The 18,663-nt window shown below is 44.3% G+C and overlaps 1 protein-coding gene across 17 annotated transcripts in view; it reads right to left on the reverse strand.

Annotated features, from left to right (window-relative positions):
- ATP11C (ATPase phospholipid transporting 11C) overlaps nt 1-18,663 on the reverse strand; it is a 168,896-nt gene that overhangs the window by 52,216 nt on the left and 98,017 nt on the right. For 16 of the 17 annotated variants that reach the window (XR_008289877.1, XR_008289878.1, XM_053201761.1 and 13 more), the window contains 9 exons: nt 14,534-14,662; nt 12,398-12,501; nt 10,424-10,474; nt 9,419-9,483; nt 8,997-9,078; nt 7,910-8,060; nt 6,885-7,082; nt 1,255-1,416; nt 494-645 (listed from right to left, as the gene is read on the reverse strand). Coding sequence is in view for 15 of the 17 variants with exons in the window: in XM_053201761.1 (XP_053057736.1) it covers nt 494-645; nt 1,255-1,416; nt 6,885-7,082; nt 7,910-8,060; nt 8,997-9,078; nt 9,419-9,483; nt 10,424-10,474; nt 12,398-12,501; nt 14,534-14,662 (1,094 nt within the window). In the remaining 2 variants the exon portion in view is untranslated. The remainder of the gene's footprint in view (nt 1-493; nt 646-1,254; nt 1,417-6,884; nt 7,083-7,909; nt 8,061-8,996; nt 9,079-9,418; nt 9,484-10,423; nt 10,475-12,397; nt 12,502-14,533; nt 14,663-18,663) is intronic. The other variant, XM_053201766.1, reaches the window with a different exon arrangement.

Consider the following 18,663-nt stretch of genomic DNA (forward strand, 5'->3'; position numbering starts at 1 on the left):
GTTTTTGGTAAAGAATATTTATAAGATAAGGTGATTGAAGCAAACAGGAAAAACCACTCCGGTCCTCCCGTGATTTCGCTTTCTCCGGAGCAGTATAAGAAGTGCTTACTCTTTTTTCTTGGTCTTCAAAAATGCTAATGTATCTCTCTACAACTTATGTCGGGGTTTTTAAACCAGCTTTATGGAGGTCTGACCGATACGCAAAGCACAATACGTACTTAACACGTGCAACCTGAGAAGTCCGAACGCACGAAAATAGCCACAGTATCATCGCCACAAGCAGGCTAAGAGGCATATCCGACACGTCTCAAAATCGCCTTGTGACCCACTGGTGTTGTGTTGTCTGTGGTCCACGACCCTTAGCGGACCTCCCCTCTTAACAGATTCTGAAGTGCGGAGTACTGTGTCGTCAGCCACACGTACAGTGCTGGGCAGCAGATCTCTCGATCTCTAGAACTTACTGGTCTAGGTCTAGCGTAACAGAAACGCTTACTTTTTCGCTCCTTTCACCAAAGCGATTTCATCTGGCGAAGAGGACATATACGTCAATTCCGCTGATTCGGGAGGCCCATCCACAGCATCACTTGTTTTAACTTCTACAGTATGACATAAACACAAGGCACGCAGAAAGAGTTCTTCTCGGTTCTGTGGATCAGGAACAGAAAAACGACTCTATGATCTTCCCTTGGATCACTTGGTAGTCGGTGAACAGAGAAAAGGTACCGATGTGAGAAAATGTTACCACCTCCAGCAAACTGAAAGCTCTAAATCTCTAATACTCAAATGAGCTGGCTGTCCTCCCTTGTACCTAACAGCATCCCCGGTTCTCAAGGAAAATACCCCAGGGGCTGCGTTAACTCCTTCAGGCTACCACCGTGCCACCTAATGCTAAATCGGCGGATTCTTTATGGCCTCAAAGAGCTCATTCGCCATCGAATTCACAATCTGGCAACAGCTCAGGTGCAGGGAGACTTGGGTTCATTTAATGTCTCGACGCTCCTGGGACTTGAACGATTTGACAAGACATTATCCTTGGAGCAGCTCATATTTTTAAAGACAAAGCACAAAGGATTCTGCCCGGACAGACGGACAAGGGAAACTTCTCCCCAACTGCCATTTCCACAATTCTGTTTATAAATGCTCCTGGCTTGCAACTTCCGGGAGCGTTAGTGAAACAAGAAAGTTGCAGTCAAAACAACAAAACAACACTTAGATTGACTTTGCACGCTAAAGTGACAACGCAGAGAACGCCACCTTATCTGCTTTGTCAAAATACGTTAAGGGCCCGTCAGTTTGAGAGAGTCCATCAGTCTCCGGAGCTACGCCTTTATACTTGTGGCCGTCTATGCAGCACTCGATGAATTCCATGCTGTTTTCCGTGAGCGTTCCAGTCTTGTCTGTAAATATATAATCCACCTAAAGACAAGGACACACACATAGGCAGTTTTACCTTCTTCAGTGGGATTAGTTTTGAGTGAAGCTCTCAGGCAGGCCTGTTTTCATACCCATAGCAAAGCACGTTTTGTAAGACTTCTGGTCAAATGTCAGCTAATTTACAAAAGCGGCAGTACGGAAAGAGTGGGAAATGAACAAGTACTTTTAAAGACACTGAAACAGTATCAGATGTCCAAGGTAGAAATAAGAATATACTGACCACTTATTACACACACACACACACACACACACACACACACACGTGCGCGCGCGCACACACAATACTTGGGAGGAACCTAAATTAATAGGGATGTAACAAAACTTTTCCTTGAAAAGGAAAATTTACTATGAATATACTGGATTGAAGTAAAATGCACTGTTATACAATGCATATTGAGTCAGACAATATAGACGGTCAGGGAAAATAATAATGTTAAGAGTTAATGAGGAGACATAGTAAGTCTATAATGTTCAAAAGCATAAATGAAATTTCTTTCCACACACCGTGAATATTTTTAGATACTACTGAACACATTTTCTAAGTTTAAAAAAAAACCGTGGAGTTTATAATACTAGGTTAAAGTAGAATAGAAGCAAAAAAAGTATTAGCATACTTTCATAAATAATGGGGAAAAAAATAAGCCAGGAAATAAACTTTCCGGGCAAAATAAACCGTTTTGAGCACTTGCATTTTATCTCAATTTTTATCTCTTCTATTTATAACATCTGGCTTTTTGGAAACCCACAATTTTATCCTCCTTTTTGGTAATTGATGCTTAAATAGTTAAAATGATGGGCTGACAGGACCAAGCGTAAGCACAAGATTAAGGTTTTCATTATGTAAGGGAGAAAGAGACGAACTTCAGCAGTAGTTGCTTTCTAATTATTTTTCAAAGCCTTTCACGGCAGCAGCACTGGCACAAATATAGCATTCCAATCTTCCTTTTTTTTTTTGCTCTGTTAGCCAGCCAAGTTTGAATTCTCTCTTTAAATTAATCCAAGTGGTATTATTCCTGTATCATCTAGATTTTTCCAGTTAAAAGAAAATTCCTTGGGGCTTTTTTCCTGATCCGAATTATTTACCTTCGTATTCCCCTGAAGGTTGTCCTGGGTGATTGCACGTGGATGGGCATTAACCCATTTAGAAATCTTTTAAGAGTGTCAGAGGTGGTGGTTTTAAAAATATATAGTGCAGGGGTGCCTGGGTGGCTCAGGCAGTTAAGCGTCAGACTTTGGCTCGGGTTGTGGTCTCACCGCTCCTGGGTTCGAACCCCACATCGGGCTCTGTGCTGATGGCTTGGAGCCTGCCTGGGATTCTCTGTCTTCCTCTCTTTTTGCCCCTGTCCTGCTCTCGCTCTCTCTCTCTCTCTCTCTCTCTCTCTCTCTCTCAGAATGAATAAATAAACTTAAAAAAAAAAAAAAAACCCTTTAGAAAAATCTATAGTGCAGAAAATGTTAAAAAACAAACAAACAAACAAACAAACTGCAGTGCAGGGGAACCTGGGTGGCTCAGTTGGTTAAGTGTCTGACTTTGGCTCAGGTCATCTCACTGTTCATGGGTTTGAGCCCCACAACAGGTTCTGGGCTGACAGCGCAGAGCCTGCTTGGGATTCTCTCTCTCTGCCCCTTCCTTGTTCGTATGCTCTGTTTCTCCCTCTCTCAAAATCAATAAATAAACTTAAAAGAATATATAGAGAGAGAATGTAATTGTTTCCCTACAATATAACATTTTGTGCAGCATGGATCTATATACAATTAATCTCACAGGTACAGGCCAACAAACGATACCCTAATATAATAATTATCAAATAGTACCACCTATCACACTCACTTACAGGGCTTGTTAAAACTCGGAGTGTTGGTCTCTATTCCCCGGTTTCTGATTCAGCAGTTCTGAGGCAAGGCTAGGTAATATGAATTCTTTTTTTTTTTTTTTTAAGTTTATTTCTTTATTTTGAGAGAAAGGGAGGGAGGGAGAGAAAATCCCAAGTAGGTTCGGTATCGCCAGCACAAAGCCCTATGCGGGGCTCGAACTCACAAACCGTGAGATCATTGCCTGAGCCAAAATCAAGTCTGGATGCTTAACACACTGAGCCACCCAGGTGCCCCCAGTAATGCGCATTTCTAGTAAGTTCCTAGGTGATGCTGATGCTGCTGGTCCAGGGATTCTGCTTTGAGAACCACTGCTCTAGTTATTACGTACCCTATACTCAGGAAAGGGGGGGGGGGGGGGGAGGACAGGATCAGCTGTTACTAATATTCTCACATTTTGTTATCTAGTTTTTTTTAATGTTTATGTATTTATTTTTGAGAGAGAGAGAACAAGTTGGGGAGGGGCAGAGAGAGAGGGAGCCACAGAATCCGAAGCAGGCTCCAGGCTCCAAGCTGTCAGCTCAGAGCCCGACGCGGGGCTCAAACCCGCGAACCGCAAGATCATGACCTGAGCCGAAGTCGGACGCTCAACCGATTGAGCCACCCGGGCGCCCCAAAAGTATTATCACGTTTCATGAGCCAGAGAGCCTACTGCTTGCCCGACTTCAACAGTCTCCTCCTTTCTAGTCCAACCCACCATCTTACGGATGCGAAGCCTGAAGTGAGACAGCTGTTCTGGGGTAGAAAAGGCCCTGAGCTAAAGGTTCGTGAACACGTTGAAACATCTATTTTGTAGGTAAACAAATTTTCATTATCGTTCAACCTAATGGCTCCACCACCTATGAACCTCGTGACCCTGGAAAAAACCCTTCATCCCTGTGAGGTTTAAATATTAACCTTAAATAACCCAGCCTGCTGCACAAGCCTGTAAACTTAAGAAAATAGGGGCGGCTGCGTGGCTCAGTTGGTCAAGTGTCCCACTGCTGATTTCAGCTCAGGTCACGATCTCCTGCTTTGTGGGATCGAGCCCCGCGTCGGGCTCTGCGCCCACAGCGCAAAGCCTGCTTGGGATTCGCTCCCCCCTCTCTCTCTGTCCCTCCTGTGCTCGGGCTCGCTCTCTCAAAATAAATGAACTTAAAAAAAAAAAAAAAAAAAAGACTGGAAAATAAAGTACGATAATAAATGCTTATAAACTGTAAGGTGTCATGAAGATGCTGATCGTCGCTGCCGCTGACCTGACCCAAATCGCACAGCACCTGACTCTTTCCATCATCCCGGAGGCCCTGTCGTTCCGATCACTTATCACATCGCTGTAGTTAAGTACGATATGTGTGTTTCCCTAACTAGATGGTGAACAACTTGAGGGTTCCTTGTTTACTCTGTGATAGCAACCTCAGTACCAGCAACATATTCTTGATATGCAGTGGACGTTCAATAGCTAACAACTGGGCGGAACTTCCGGAATCAGAGTGTCTACTCAGACACGCCATTCGGCACAGCTGGAAGACCTGAAGGGGCTATTTGTAAAACATCAACGTGGGTCATTTTTAAAGAGTGTGAAGCAAGGGTCTGCAATGGTATGGATGGGAACTAACGGGCACTGCTTTTTTGTAACATTAAGTCCCACGGATCTGAAATTACGACTCACCAAAGAGGAAACGGGTTACACTTAATTTTGTGCGTACTGGTCCACTGAATGCTAAATGGCCTGGGAAACGATTTCAAGACTTCTTTGCATTTTCATTCAGGTAGTTTCCACACAGCTAGGCTGGTAATGAAGGCAAGTTGTTGTTACACTGTATAAATGGAAGTAGTGATCTGGCTATTAACTTAGTGATTTGACTCAAGGACCATCACACGGAGAAAGGCAGGTTTGGGTGGGGGAACAACATGGTGGCCGAAATGAAAACTGTGGTTTCTTTTCACTGATCAAATTTACCAGATCGTTACCCAAAGCTCTACTTGACTCTCTGCAGCGTGACTACGGCCTGAATGATAGGAACAAGATTACATTCCCATAGGCAATGTGGATCTGCTGAGGTGGAGATCTGAAAGAAAGAGGAAGAGTCCCATTTGGCGGACCTGGCCTGGACACCCTGCCTGTCCCTGGTGCGCTCGGGGAGTCACACGCAGAATGGTGGCTGTTCTGTTTGCAGTACCCTGGGGCTGTCGCCACGTTCATCCTTAGGGAGGTTAATCCCCAGGTCCGGGTCCTGGATTTGGAATAGGCAGATCTGCTCAACTAAAGCACCTGTCCAGGCAAGTTCACCAGAGGTGGCTTATCACTCAATTTTTTTTTTTTTTTTTGGCATGCAATGCTGCCGTGGAGTGATGCTTTTTATTGGGACTAAAGTAGTTCTATTCAGACAGCTCTGTTCCCGGGATGAAAACTTCTGGTTTAAAAAGGTTACGTAAGGTCAGCCGTGGCAGCTGAAGTCACCTTCAAAAGAGTCTTTCGGGAACAATATCTCAGGGAAAAGCATTTGTTCATTCGTTTCTGGTTCTCTCCTTGGTGACTCAGTATCTCTGTGGGATGCACGTCCCACAGTCGGGGGTTCTGGAGCCGTGCAGTCAGGTCTCAACAAGATGTTATCTGGAGTGTCCTTTCACCCTTGGGACTGTAGCTGTTAAGACCGTCCTGGGGTTTAGGCAGAGGCTGGATAAAGAACAGAAAGGGCAGAGGCAGAGGGGGGACTAAATTCAGGAAGAGAGTTTTGAGGTGCGGATGTAAGTCGGCACCATTTAAAACCAGAGTGAGGCCCTGTTCCAGCCGCGTGGCTCCACGCACTGAATCTGCATCACGCAGTCATAGAAATGACATTTCCGCAGCCTTGACATTCTAAATATCATGAGAATGAAATGAAAGCCAAAAAAAATTCCCACAGCTTGTGAAGATCATTACACGGCACACGGTAAATTCAGACAAAGGGAAAAACTTTCTCAATATTGGTAAGAGAAGCACCTAAGAAGTCATCCTTTGAAGAATGACAGCTAGCCTGCACCGGCTGGGAGAACGAATGAGGCCACGGCCTGGGCTGCACTGGTATATGAAGCGAAAAGCATTTTGAGGAGTGCGTGCCCTCACATTTTGCCTCCATTTAAATTCTTGCACTGGAATAAACAAGCCTGCTTGCTAGGAATGTATTCGTCTGATCAGAAACACATCGAGCAAATGTCAGCAGGACAACACTGGTCAATTCTGTTTACGGAACGAAATGCATTTGCAAAATAGCTTTGTTTACTACCCTAGAGTCCATCCCCAAATGACAACAGCCGGGGACTACTGTCTGTTCCAAAGCAATAACCCATCCTCTAACCACATCACCAGGAGAAGTGATAGGCAAATTTCTCTAACATTCAAATTTAACATACAAACCGGGATACTCCTCAAAAATGCCAACAAAATAACGTTATAGCCACGAAAACCGTGCTTGCCTTCATGATAGGCCGTATAAAGGAATATTTGAATCACATTTCCAAATGTGAAAGGGTCACGTACATTGGTGACTGGCGATCGAGGGTCTAAGAAAAGATATTTTCAATATGTTAACTTCTTGTAAGTACAAACACGTTCTAACCTGCCCAAGTTCTTCATTAAGGTCTGATGTGTTGACCAGGGCTCCTTCATTAATTTCTTCATCATAGAAATCCTTATCCCATGAAATGAAGAAAGAGCCCAAGAATTTCTGCATTTCTACTGTGACATACATGGAGACAGGAATGATGAAGTTGAATAGAACCATGAATGACAGGAAGTCAGTGAACATTTTCAAAACCTAAAACAAAGGAAATAGTTCATACTGATTAGACACACGGTTCCATCAGACAAGTACGAGACAACCAGCTTTCTTTTTATTTCAATGCTGAAAGCACTGCTCTTGCTATAAAAGAAAAATCTTCCTACCAATACTAGGTCAGTGGCCAAAATTCTTATCACAGCATGTAAAATCAACATTTAAGAATACCCCCAATTTTGGGGCGCCTGGGTGGCTCGCTCGGTTAAGCGTCTGACTCTTGGTTTCAGCTCAGGTCATGGTCTCATGGTTCGGGAGTTCGAGCCCCACGTTGGGCTCTCTGTGCTGACAGTGTGGAGCCTGCTCGGGATCCTCTCTCTCCCATTCTCTCTGCCCCTCCCATGCTCGTTCTCTCTCTCAAAATAAATAAATCAATAAACTTAAATCAAAATTTGAAAACACCCTCAATTTTATCATTATTTTTCAGTAAATGTACCTTTTGACTTCATGTTTTTTCACTTCCTTAAATTCTCTGCCCTCCCCCCAATAAGAATGTAGGATCAAAGTTTCTATGTATGGGTCGATTATGTTCCTACCATTATCACAAGCCAGGGATTTCTTGTTCAGCTGTTTAAAACTCTAAACTAAAGGGCCAGAAACAAGCACAGATGTCTAAAGTTAAAAAAAAAAACTATACAACTTCTTCAATATCTAATAGCTTAGGGCTGCCAGACGACGAGGAGAAAACTCAGAAGCTAACAAAAGGTATCACTATCTGAGCAACATTTCAATAAACGGCGGCCTGGTCAGAAAGTGCAAGGGTTAAAATGTCTAGCAAGAGTTAAAAATTGCGGCATAACACAGGTTACCTTCAAAGTCTCCCGCTCTTTCTGAGTCTTTTGGTTATACCAAGGTTCATCGTTATATGGGGTACTTTGCCAAACATACTTTAGAGTCGTGCACACTGCAGCTTTGGCCAGTAAGATGAATAAATACACAATCAGGAAGGCGTTAATGGATCTGAAAAAAATAAGACATGATGGATTTAGAAACCACAGCGTTCTTGACGATATCAACCACATGTACGTGTAACTGTTCCGCTTCCTAAAGCTCCTCCCGTGTGCAGTGTGTAACCATAGCACAAGCCGGTATGTACAAACCTCGGTCATCACCGTGGAAGCGTTATTCCCAGGTGGTAACGTGGAAAGGCCAGCCCCGACCTGTTCATTGGTCACCACTGCTCCCCCAAAATACAGTGGCTAACTAGCTTAACATACCTATGATCAGGATCCAATAGTGATAGGAGACACACACACATGCACATCACCTACTCAACCCTTATAGAAAGACTAGGTCGTTTCCGTTTCCCTAAATCCTAAGGGTTGGCAGTAGAGAGCGGGGGAGCAAATGTGAAATCCTCAAACCGAGGACGGATTCTTTTAATCTGGAAGTAGAGCTATGGAGAGGGTGCCACTGATGTACTGGGTATCCATGGCAACGACACAGTGAGGTCCAATGCTGTAGCAACTGGCTTGAAGATCTAGCAAGTACCACGTCAGTAGTCGCCAGGACACCGTTCTCTATGTTGCTGAACTTCCCCATGTACAGCCAGTAGAGGAACCCAAGCCAATTGTCTAGCAGCAAAACGGAATACATCTATATTTCAACTCAACGTTGCCCTTGAATAGCTACACGAGCTTAGGTAAGTCACTTATCATCTCGGAGACCATTTCTTCATCCGCAAAGCAGACAGGCTGATAGGAATTGCTCCGTAGAGCTGCTCAGAGGATTAGACTCAATCAGACATACAAATCACTGAGCACAAGTCAGTACGCTCGGTATGGTAGCTGCTATTATAATTGATGTTGCTTTTTTGTTATGGTTGGTGTTTGGAATTACTGAGAAGTATCTCTTTCACAGTTCAATCACTACAAAGAAATTGCGGTGTGCACTAACTTTTCAACAGCAGAACGTTTCTGAGATTTCCCTTGGTAGTTCAAAGCCATTTTGGTTTCCATCCCAGTGTAAACAGCAACTCCTAAGGAATAAAAGAATATAATGAAAACTAGGTTGCCAGTGCGACTGCCAACCAACTCCCCACCAAGTGGGAGCTATCAATTTTTTTCCATCTATAAAAGGAAGGATTCTAAGCCTTAGTCTAGTCACCAGCTGACAGAGCGTTTATAATAGAATTTTAACTCTACACGCTTTATTTCTCATACTTCAAGTTAGTTTACCATCTTATAAGTTCCCAACCCCTAAAAACAGGCGTAGGTTGAGTGGCAGTTGTCCGCAACGTTTCATTTTTAACAGGCACCATTTAGGCATGGGCTTGACAAAGCATATTTCTGATAAGCAGATCTTAAAAAATTGCTCACCATATATCTTCTTGGTGTTTTTTAGGGTAGCTCCTTTCAACAAGAGATTTTCTGGTCCCAAAGACCTAAATGAAAAATGAACACAGCTTATCCAAACAGCCCGATACACCCATCAGCATCAACCCTGGGGACGTGATCGGCCCTAACACACATCTATCTCCAAGGGGTTGAGAGTGTGTCTTTGCGCTTATGTCTTATGCTTCCTCCCCAGGATGAGCTGCAAGATCCTTCCGTGTGAAGCTCGTCGAGGGGACGGCCCCCCGCAGACGGAAGCATGGCACAGATGTAGCCAGCAACACACAGAGGTGGAGAGACGCAGAGAGAGAGAAAGGGATGAGGAGGCAGACACAGCAAGAGGGAGAAGGAAAAGGTGACAAATGAAAAGACCGGGAAAGTAGCTGGCAAGGTGGGAAAGACACACGGACACATTTATAAAAGAGCCAACCCGCCTCTGGGGCCATCGCGGGGCACCTGGCGTGGAAATTCCTTGTGGGCGTGGCTATAAAGACCAAGCGGGGACGTTGCGGTGTGGAGGACAGAAGGGGGAAGAAAACCTCCCTTTTTATATAGATTGCTTCATTATAAATGATTAGCCTTCCGTTTTATTTCAGTCCGGGTAATTCTCTCAGCTTTTGAACTGTCCCCCTCATCCCTCAATTACTCTCCCTTAAGCACGGTTCTGCACAGCCAAGAACAAAACGTACAGAGCCCCGAACAGATTTGGGGAGCTGAGTCCAAGTGCCTGGAGCTCTGAGATTTTGGACACCCTCAGGGTCACTTCCAACACCACCCCTTCCACACACACTGGGAGAGCTCCCGCCACCACAACCCTACCAATCCCGTTACTTTAAGACCTACTACCGGGACACTGGCTAGTTGATCCAGCTTTAGTCACCTTTACGTCCCTTTCTATAAAGAAAAGGATTTAGCTATTTTAATGGGCTTTCAAGAGAAATATACCCACCACCACCCAAAAAGGACCGATCAAAGGAACGACAAACTAACCTGGCGACCGCCTCAAGACTATTACTATAGATATTGATCCGCCCAACAAACCTGCGAAAAGAACATAATGGCAAATGTATCTTCTATGTCAACATGAAAATCTATACGTCACAAAAACGGGAAGGGATCGAGATACAAATAATACAAACGAGGTAAGACTGCATGAACTACAAAAACCCATTATATAACCATAAAAAAGTTATGTGGAACCAACAAGGTGTATAACACTGTCGTCTAATTTTAAAAATAGTATTACGGATTAGAAGAATGCAAACCAAGATTCTAAATCGATTTTCACAATCTACTTGGCATTGTGCATGCACATGACACCTCTGCTCATTTACACGTTATATAAATAATTGATCTCTATTTTAGATTTATGTGAAGCAAGGTTTCCGGTGCTAAAATGCAACTTTGAAAACCATCAGTTCGGGAGCTGTTTCCTTGCGCACACATCACAATCACTGAAATGCTTACTAAACCGTAGATTTCTGGGCCCCATCCCCAAGCTTATGATTCAGGTGAGAATCTGCACTTCCCACAAGTTCCCAGGTGCGGCCGCTGCTGGCCCAAGATCACCCTTTGAGAAACACTTGCGTTAGTCTCAGACAGCAAACACTTGGTTACCATCTTGGAAATTTCCAATCTGTGTCTCTCGGCTGACCAATACTGAGCCCGATCTGATCACTTAATACGGCTGCCTGGTAATCTGCGTTTCTCAACAATGGGGTACAAAGGCCGAACTCTCCTTCACGAGAGAGTTACGAGTATTTGGTAACTGGCGTTATAATTTTTTTCAGAAACACTGAACTATTATTCTATATATGTAAAGTACGATGGTCTCCTCATTCATTCGCCACATGTTACTTGTGCCAGTGCCGTGGCGGGTGCTGGAGAGGCACTAATAAGAAGGACGTGTTCCTTGCACAAAAGAGAAACAAGTAAACAGGCAATTACGATGGAAATGGTGACCACTAGGGTGGTACCAGGGCAGGCATTCTGAAGTCACACAGCAAAGGAATTCGATCTGGTCTAGAGAAATCTTCCCTGCCCTAAAACTCTCCTTCCTATTTAGGGTAAGTGAAAAATTTAGGAGTTGCCATATAAACACGCAAAAATGTGTATTATTCTCTAACACAGGCAGAAGTCGTCACTTCATTTCCTGTGATTCCATGGACCTTCTCCTCCCTTCTATTACGTCACTGTACTGTACGCTTAGCTTCAATATTTTATCTGCCTTGCAAACTGTGAGCTCCTTGAAGGCAGGGAACAGCTGGTTTGTTCTGTGGTCCCGGTTCCTACTATCAAGGTGGATACAGAAGAAGGGAAAGAAGAAAGAAGGAATGATGGGAAGGACACTGTTCTTGTAGTAGGACGAATACTTTGTTTTTCCACTACTGTGCATTGGTGTTAAGCCACATCCAACCATTTGGTCCCCCCATTAGGACAATGACTGTTAATCAGCAACTCTGCTCCAGAAGGCCTAAGCAGAGTAAAAGAGAGGAAACGATGCAACTTAGCTGTTTACTGAGGACAAGAAACAGCCCTGTCTGCAATACTCAGTTCATCGTGATCGTCACAAAAATGGATAGAGCGCGTGGCTCCACGTCCCCTTCCTCTCTGTAATGTTGAATGACACATGACGGGGGTCTGTTTTTGTTTTACTTAACTCTGATTAATGCACGAATCTGACAGATCAGCTTTCTGGGATAACATAATCTTAAAATGTGATAGATGGTCATGTTTACAAGTACCAGAAATAAAAGAAAAATCCCAAGGAAGGTCTCTGGGCCCACAATGATGTATCTTAGGCCGGTAGTGTTTGATTCATTTCCCTGCCAGAAGGAAAGAAAGGCTCATAAAAACATAAATGAAGGAAGGCTGGTTAAGGGGCGGGTGTTTTCTTTGCAACACTGGCAGCAAAGGGAAGCAGCGTCGGCCGACAGCTGTAAAGTGAAACCAGGTGAACCTTACTTGTAGAGGTCAGGTTGAGGCTGTTCACATTCAATTGCTGCTCGGAGGGTATCAATGGATTCGGCTGTACATAGCGCAATGGTATCACGCACTGCATAATGTGTCTAGATGAAAGCAGAAGAAAAAGCACAAACAAACAAGTGCTTCTTTTCAGAACCGTATACCCACCTTATTCCAGGAACACGGGATGTTTTCGTAAGAGGCTTTGCCAGGATAATGCAAAGACTGATGCACCTTTCCCACTAACTAAATTTTATGGTATTATTCTCCAAATACGTTACAAACAATTAGAAAGATAACCCTGCTGCAAAGGGATTTAAAAGATAATAAAGACGAAAAGCTTTTCCTGATAGTGACAGCAGGGAGAATTCCATGGGTAGCATGTATATCCTTAACTGAAAACCCAATGAAGAAAAGCAATCCGTTTGTTTTTTTTCTCCTAGTTATAGACCTGAGATCTATTACTTTGCTCACCATAGAGTACAGTGATATAAATATATACATATGAGTTGAACATCAATAACCCTTTTGGTCATAAGAAGGCTGACATTTTGCCAATAGAAAGAAAAAAATTCATTAATAGATACATTCCACAAATAGCATATTTAATGATCTTGAAAACGTTCAGGGGTGCCAGGGTGGCTTAGTCGGTGAAGCGTCCGACTTCAGCTCAGGTCATGATCTCACGGTTCGTGAGTTCGAGCCCCGCCATCGGGCTGTGTGCTGACAGCTCAGAGCCTGGAGCCTGTTTCGGATTCTGTGCCCCCGCCCCGCTCTCTGCCCCTCCCTGGCTCTCACTGTCTCTCTCTCTCTCAAAAATAAATACACATTAAAAAAAAAAAAAAAAAAAAAAAAAAAAAGAAAGAAAATGTTCAAAGAAGCTACATTTTATACGAGGAGCAAGGATATGATGCGTCTTGCTTTAGCCAGACAGAATATTCTACTAGCGTATACTATGCACTTGATTTACCCAGAACTCCAGGCAGGCTCCAATAAGCCCATCTATAAATCATCAAAGGAGGGCTAACACAGACCGAAAGACTGCAACCACTTATGCACAGGGGAAAGCTGTCGCACAGTCTTCTGGGAGTATGACAGAAGTGCTAGAGCTCTATTTAAAACTGTCACCTGATTTTGAAACCCGTGTACTTTTGAGCTGATTTGATCAGATCAACTCAACAGAAAAAAGAAAGCCCTAGAAAGTTTTCTGTCTCGAGGCAACTTTTTCCCCTATTAGGGCAGCTTTAGGTGCATTTCTCGATGTTTATCTGGACATTCCCTCCCTCAAATTCAACTCTGTTTCTGAACGGTTTCAACAGACGACTTCATCACCGTGCCCTTGAAGTACGGAATTCATCATCTAACAGGCGTTTCAGTTCCTGTTTCACATACTGAGCCCTGGTTCTTGACTCCAGATGGAATAAGCAAGCAGAGAGAGGCCTCAAGGGTACACACAGAGGTGAGCACATCAGTGCCCTTCTGTAAAGGCAGCATATAGAGGATGCATCTTCGTGCCCTGTGGAGCTCTGGACAACGGCCAAGAACTGACTGCCAGAAAGTACCACGGAAGTAAGTGATCTTCCAGTTTGAGCAAACTTATTTTAACACATTTATAATCCTTCCTAGTTGCCATAAAACAGACATTCGCCAAACAAAACCCTAAGGTATTTTTTTAAAGAAAGCAATCAAATTACTGCCAGGTAGAGTTTCTATAAGCCATGAGTAAGCATTGTTTAAAGAAAATATTCATTCCTTTTAAAAATAAAAATAGATCCAAGGTTAGAGTGTATGAAGTTATTTTTGTAGTTACATAGTTTAAGCCTCTGAAGACATTCATTTTAAAAAGCCCAAATAGAACACTGAATGGGAGATGTCAATATTAAATGCAAGCAGTGCTACAAAAAAGGTAGTGGCTTTTATCTGGGGCGAGTATTTTCCTCACTGAACTCCACCCTTTTCCCTCACGCTGTGTATCTGCTTAGAAATTCAAAGACGATTCCATAAAAGCGGTCTTTGAATTCAAAACTTACACAAACAGGAAAGAAGAAAAGATGGGGGGGGGGGGGGGCAGTGGGAAGGAGTGCTAGATGATGAACTGTCCCGAGCTCCGTTCGGGCAAGGTTTCCTTTCCATTACCTTGCAATTGGATTCCCCGTCAAGACTGGCCGTGGTAACGTAGCAGGTCCCATCACTGGTACAGGACGACAGAAGAATAAGATCACAGGGGAAGGTTTCATCTGCCTGTACTTCTACCACATCACCAACCTAGTATACGGAGAGAAAGAAATGTTCTTAATTCCAAACAAAGCATTCATTAGATCTCAAACTAAAGCCAAAACAGTAGCAAGAGACCTGTCCCGCTCTTAGAAGAGTGTCTGTGTCCTATGCCACGTGAAAGATAATGAGAGAGTATCACTGTTCAACATTCAGAATCCCCCTTAAGGTCACAAGGACTTAAGGATGCAGTCAGATGTCCTTACTGTTGAACTTGAATGTCAAAGAAACAATTTTGGTACCCAGGGACCCATTTGCCCTCTGATGTTTTGGGCACTGCTGTGCAGTAAGACGCCGAGTATCATCACTTCATGAAGGAATCTAGAAAATCTAAATGTCTCAACTTGAGCACTTCCGGGACACTGGGCATCGTGCATATTTCAATATGCTTTTGCCTTCCGTGTGCTCACAGCGGTTACCGTAGGGCACCAGTTCCCTCTTCAGTGCTCGGAAAAACTTAATCAGAGAGGCATCTATTTTTCCCATGAAAAAACGTTGGGACAAAAACATAATTTTCAAATAGGTCGCTTTCCAATAATCATCTGCTACCAGAACAATCCATTAATACAACCATGAGAAACCATTTCCTATCAGCAAGTCCCCAAAGCTCAAGTGTAGGAGAAACAGGAGAGAAGAAATGAACTATTTCTATTGCAGAGAATTTAATAATGTAGGGAATGAATCATAAGGGCTAAAGGGGAGGACTGTTTTTTTACAGTTCATTTATTTTGAGAGAGAGAAAGAGCACGAGCAGGGGAGGGGCAGAGAAAGAGGGAGAGAGGGAGAGAGAGAGAGAATCCCAAGCAGGTCCCACACTGTTAGTGCTGAACCCGATGCGGGGCTCAAACTCGCAAACTGCGACATCATGACCTGAGCCGAAACCAAGAGTCGGACGCTTGACTGACTGAGCCCCCCAGGCGCCCCTAAAAGGTAGGACTTTTGAACCTGACTTTACAGCTCGGCTCTGCCACTTCCCTATGAGCCTGGGCAAGGGCCTTAGATGGTTGCAACCACGTCACAGGATCGGTCTGAGCGTGACGTGAGGACACAGGTAAAGCGGTTAGCGAAGTACCTGGCACATATTCACCATCCGATGATTCTTGCGAACACCCTGCAACTACTTTACCTCCAGCCTATGGACAGTCGTAAGATGTTGGGGAAGGATGGAAGGAATGGAAAGTTCGGTGCTTCCCAACCTTTTCCGTACCGTGGCACAGAGAGAAAATGTTAGGCGTCAGTTTGGTACAGCCCCTCAGGTAAATGGAGGAAGCTGCTTGTGGCAGAACACAGCCCACTTTGGCGCGTGTGTATGTCAATATCTAGCGCACCAACCCGGACGCACTGGTTGTGAAATGCCGAATAAATGACACACCTGTCGTCTATTTGCTACACGATTTGGCAGACAGAGATGAGGATTTCGAGACCTATTCAGGAACCATTTTATTTTCTTGCCAATCTTAATCAGTAGCCAAGAGAAACAGCATCAATAACTGAACTAATTTGTAAATAATATTTTATTGGCTCTTTCCTTCCTCCCTTACATAAACACTTATGTTGCTTACATAAAACTACAATCTATGATTAAATACACAGACAAGAAACAACAAACAAAATCCTCAATCATCTGAGAAGAAGGAAACACGTATTAAAGGATGGAAGAGGATTCTTAGGCACTGATAAAGACGCGCCACAAATACACAATTTCTTCTACGCCATTTATAATTAAAAAAAATTTTTTTAACGTTTATTCATTTTTGAAACACAGAGACAGAGCACAAGCAGGGGTGGAGCGGTGAGAGAGGAGGACACAGTATCCGAAGCAGGCTCCAGGCTCCGAGCTGTCAGCCCAGAGCCCGATGCGGGGCTCGAACTCTCGAACCGAAGATCATGACCTGAGCGGAAGTCGGACACTTAACCGACTGAGCCACCCAGGCACCCCTAACGCCATTTACGATTTGCTTACGTGTGAACTATAAAGGTCCCTGTACCTAGAGTGCAAGCTGAGGCTGGTGAGGTGGTCAGAGGCCAGATCTCAGAGGGCTGGGCAGAGGCTAGGACTTACCCTGAAGGCAAGGGGGAAGGAGGAAGGGACTTTTAAGGAAAAGGAACAACACGGTCCCCTGAAGTATTCAACTCAGGTTCTACTTCCATTTAGCGTTAGTTAAAAGCATGAAGAGAACATCACTATCCCTTCTGATAAACATCAGAAAAAGCCAGATCATCTGCAAAAGTATGATTTTTTTTTTTTTTTTTAGTTCATCAGAGAGCTGAGGTTGCGAGGCAACCACGTAAACTGAATTTCAAAGGGTGAAAAGTCCTGGTGAGGAGAGACAGGAGAGACAAACTGTTTCACAATTCACAAGGCACAGGAGCACGAGATGACAGCCATAAAAGGGCAGCAGAAGAAAACAACCAGATTCTGTAGCAATTCTTCAAGGCTTGATGGGAGCTAACGTGACAGTTTCAAATCTCTGCGAACCTGACAGAGAAGACGGGATCATAACCACCCATCATTTCTTCTTTACAGGCATCCATCGGGTGCCCCTGAGAAAACACCAGGGCAGGAGGCCGAAAAGAGCCTTCCCTCACTGGTACAGGCATACAGGGTGTGACTGATGGCTGTGCGGAGACAGGTGCAAAATATGCCAGAATCCAGAATCGTGGGCCCTGCTCTCACGGGAGGCAGAAGCCATCTAGGTCTAGGGGACAGGCAAGAAGCCTTCCCTGGCACAGTCTCAGGAAACGTGACCGCTGCTAGAGGAGAGGTAGAAGCAGACACCATTTGCTGCTGGGGATGGGGCAGAAAAGCCGCTGATACCGGGGTCCTAGCGCTAATAAAAGGCAGAGTTCAACCGCCGTTGGAGGAAGGGTGGAAGGACGGCGACAAGGCATTCAGTACCGAGGCGAAGGTGCCCAAGCCCTGCTGAATACGGGAGCAGGAGAACCAAGAAGAAATCGTTCTGTTCTCACCAGGAGCCGCAACGAGTAACAGTAAGAAATAGCAATCTACCGCGGGGGGGAGGAGAAAAGGCACAGACGGGCACTCGGGGTGTCAGGGCCGTAAGGACCTGCCGCAAGCAGAGGGTGGAACAGGAACACTGACGAAGGCCCTCTGGTACCCCGGGCCCCACACAAAGCACAGGGCAATGGCAATCCAGCACTCCCGGAGCTGGAATTTCCAGCGAGGTACTGAATGGAAGTAGCAAGAGCTATACAAGCAAAAACCAAAGCCGGCTCAAGTCCCGACTGGACTCGCTTACCCTTCACACTTCAGAACATAAATACGACTGACCTGGGTCTCTAGCTTTGGTTTACATACGAGGTCCAAAACTCAATACAAAAATACAAGACACATAAAACACAAGACAAAGATGACCTACCACGAAAGAGAGAAAGGAATCAACAGGACCAGTTCCCGAAACGTTGAGATGTTGGATTATAAGACAGGCATGTAAAAATAAAAATAACTATGATTAAGGGGCGCCTGGGTGGCTCAGTCAGCAGACTGGTTGCAAAAAGGGAAATAATCAGGGAACCTGAAGAAACGCTTCTGTATTTCCAACACCAACACCCATACTCTTCCTTACAGAGAACCGTGAGCTCCTTTCACCTTGGGAATCCTCAAGTCCTGTCTGTAGGCTCTCATCTGTCTTCTAAGATTCCATCTAGGCCCATGGCTTCATGTACCATCTACACGTTGATGAAATCCAAATTTCAACTGACAGCTCAAATAGGTCTCAGTTCCAGCCTTGACAATTCCATCTGGATGTCTAATAGGTATCTCAAAATTAACACGGCTAAAATGGAATTCTTGATTTCCCCTTTACTCCCACATCTGTCACAAAACCCATTCTTCTCCCCGAATCTCCATCTGATTTAATGGCACTGGCATTTGGTTTAAATAGCTCAATTTAATTCACCCATCTCCTCAAGCCAAAACCAAGAAGGCTACCTTTATTCTTTTTTGCTCTTTTTCTCCCTCCCTGCATCCA

Source organism: Acinonyx jubatus, chromosome X (assembly GCF_027475565.1).
Source record: "Acinonyx jubatus isolate Ajub_Pintada_27869175 chromosome X, VMU_Ajub_asm_v1.0, whole genome shotgun sequence".
NCBI lineage: Eukaryota > Metazoa > Chordata > Mammalia > Carnivora > Felidae > Acinonyx > Acinonyx jubatus.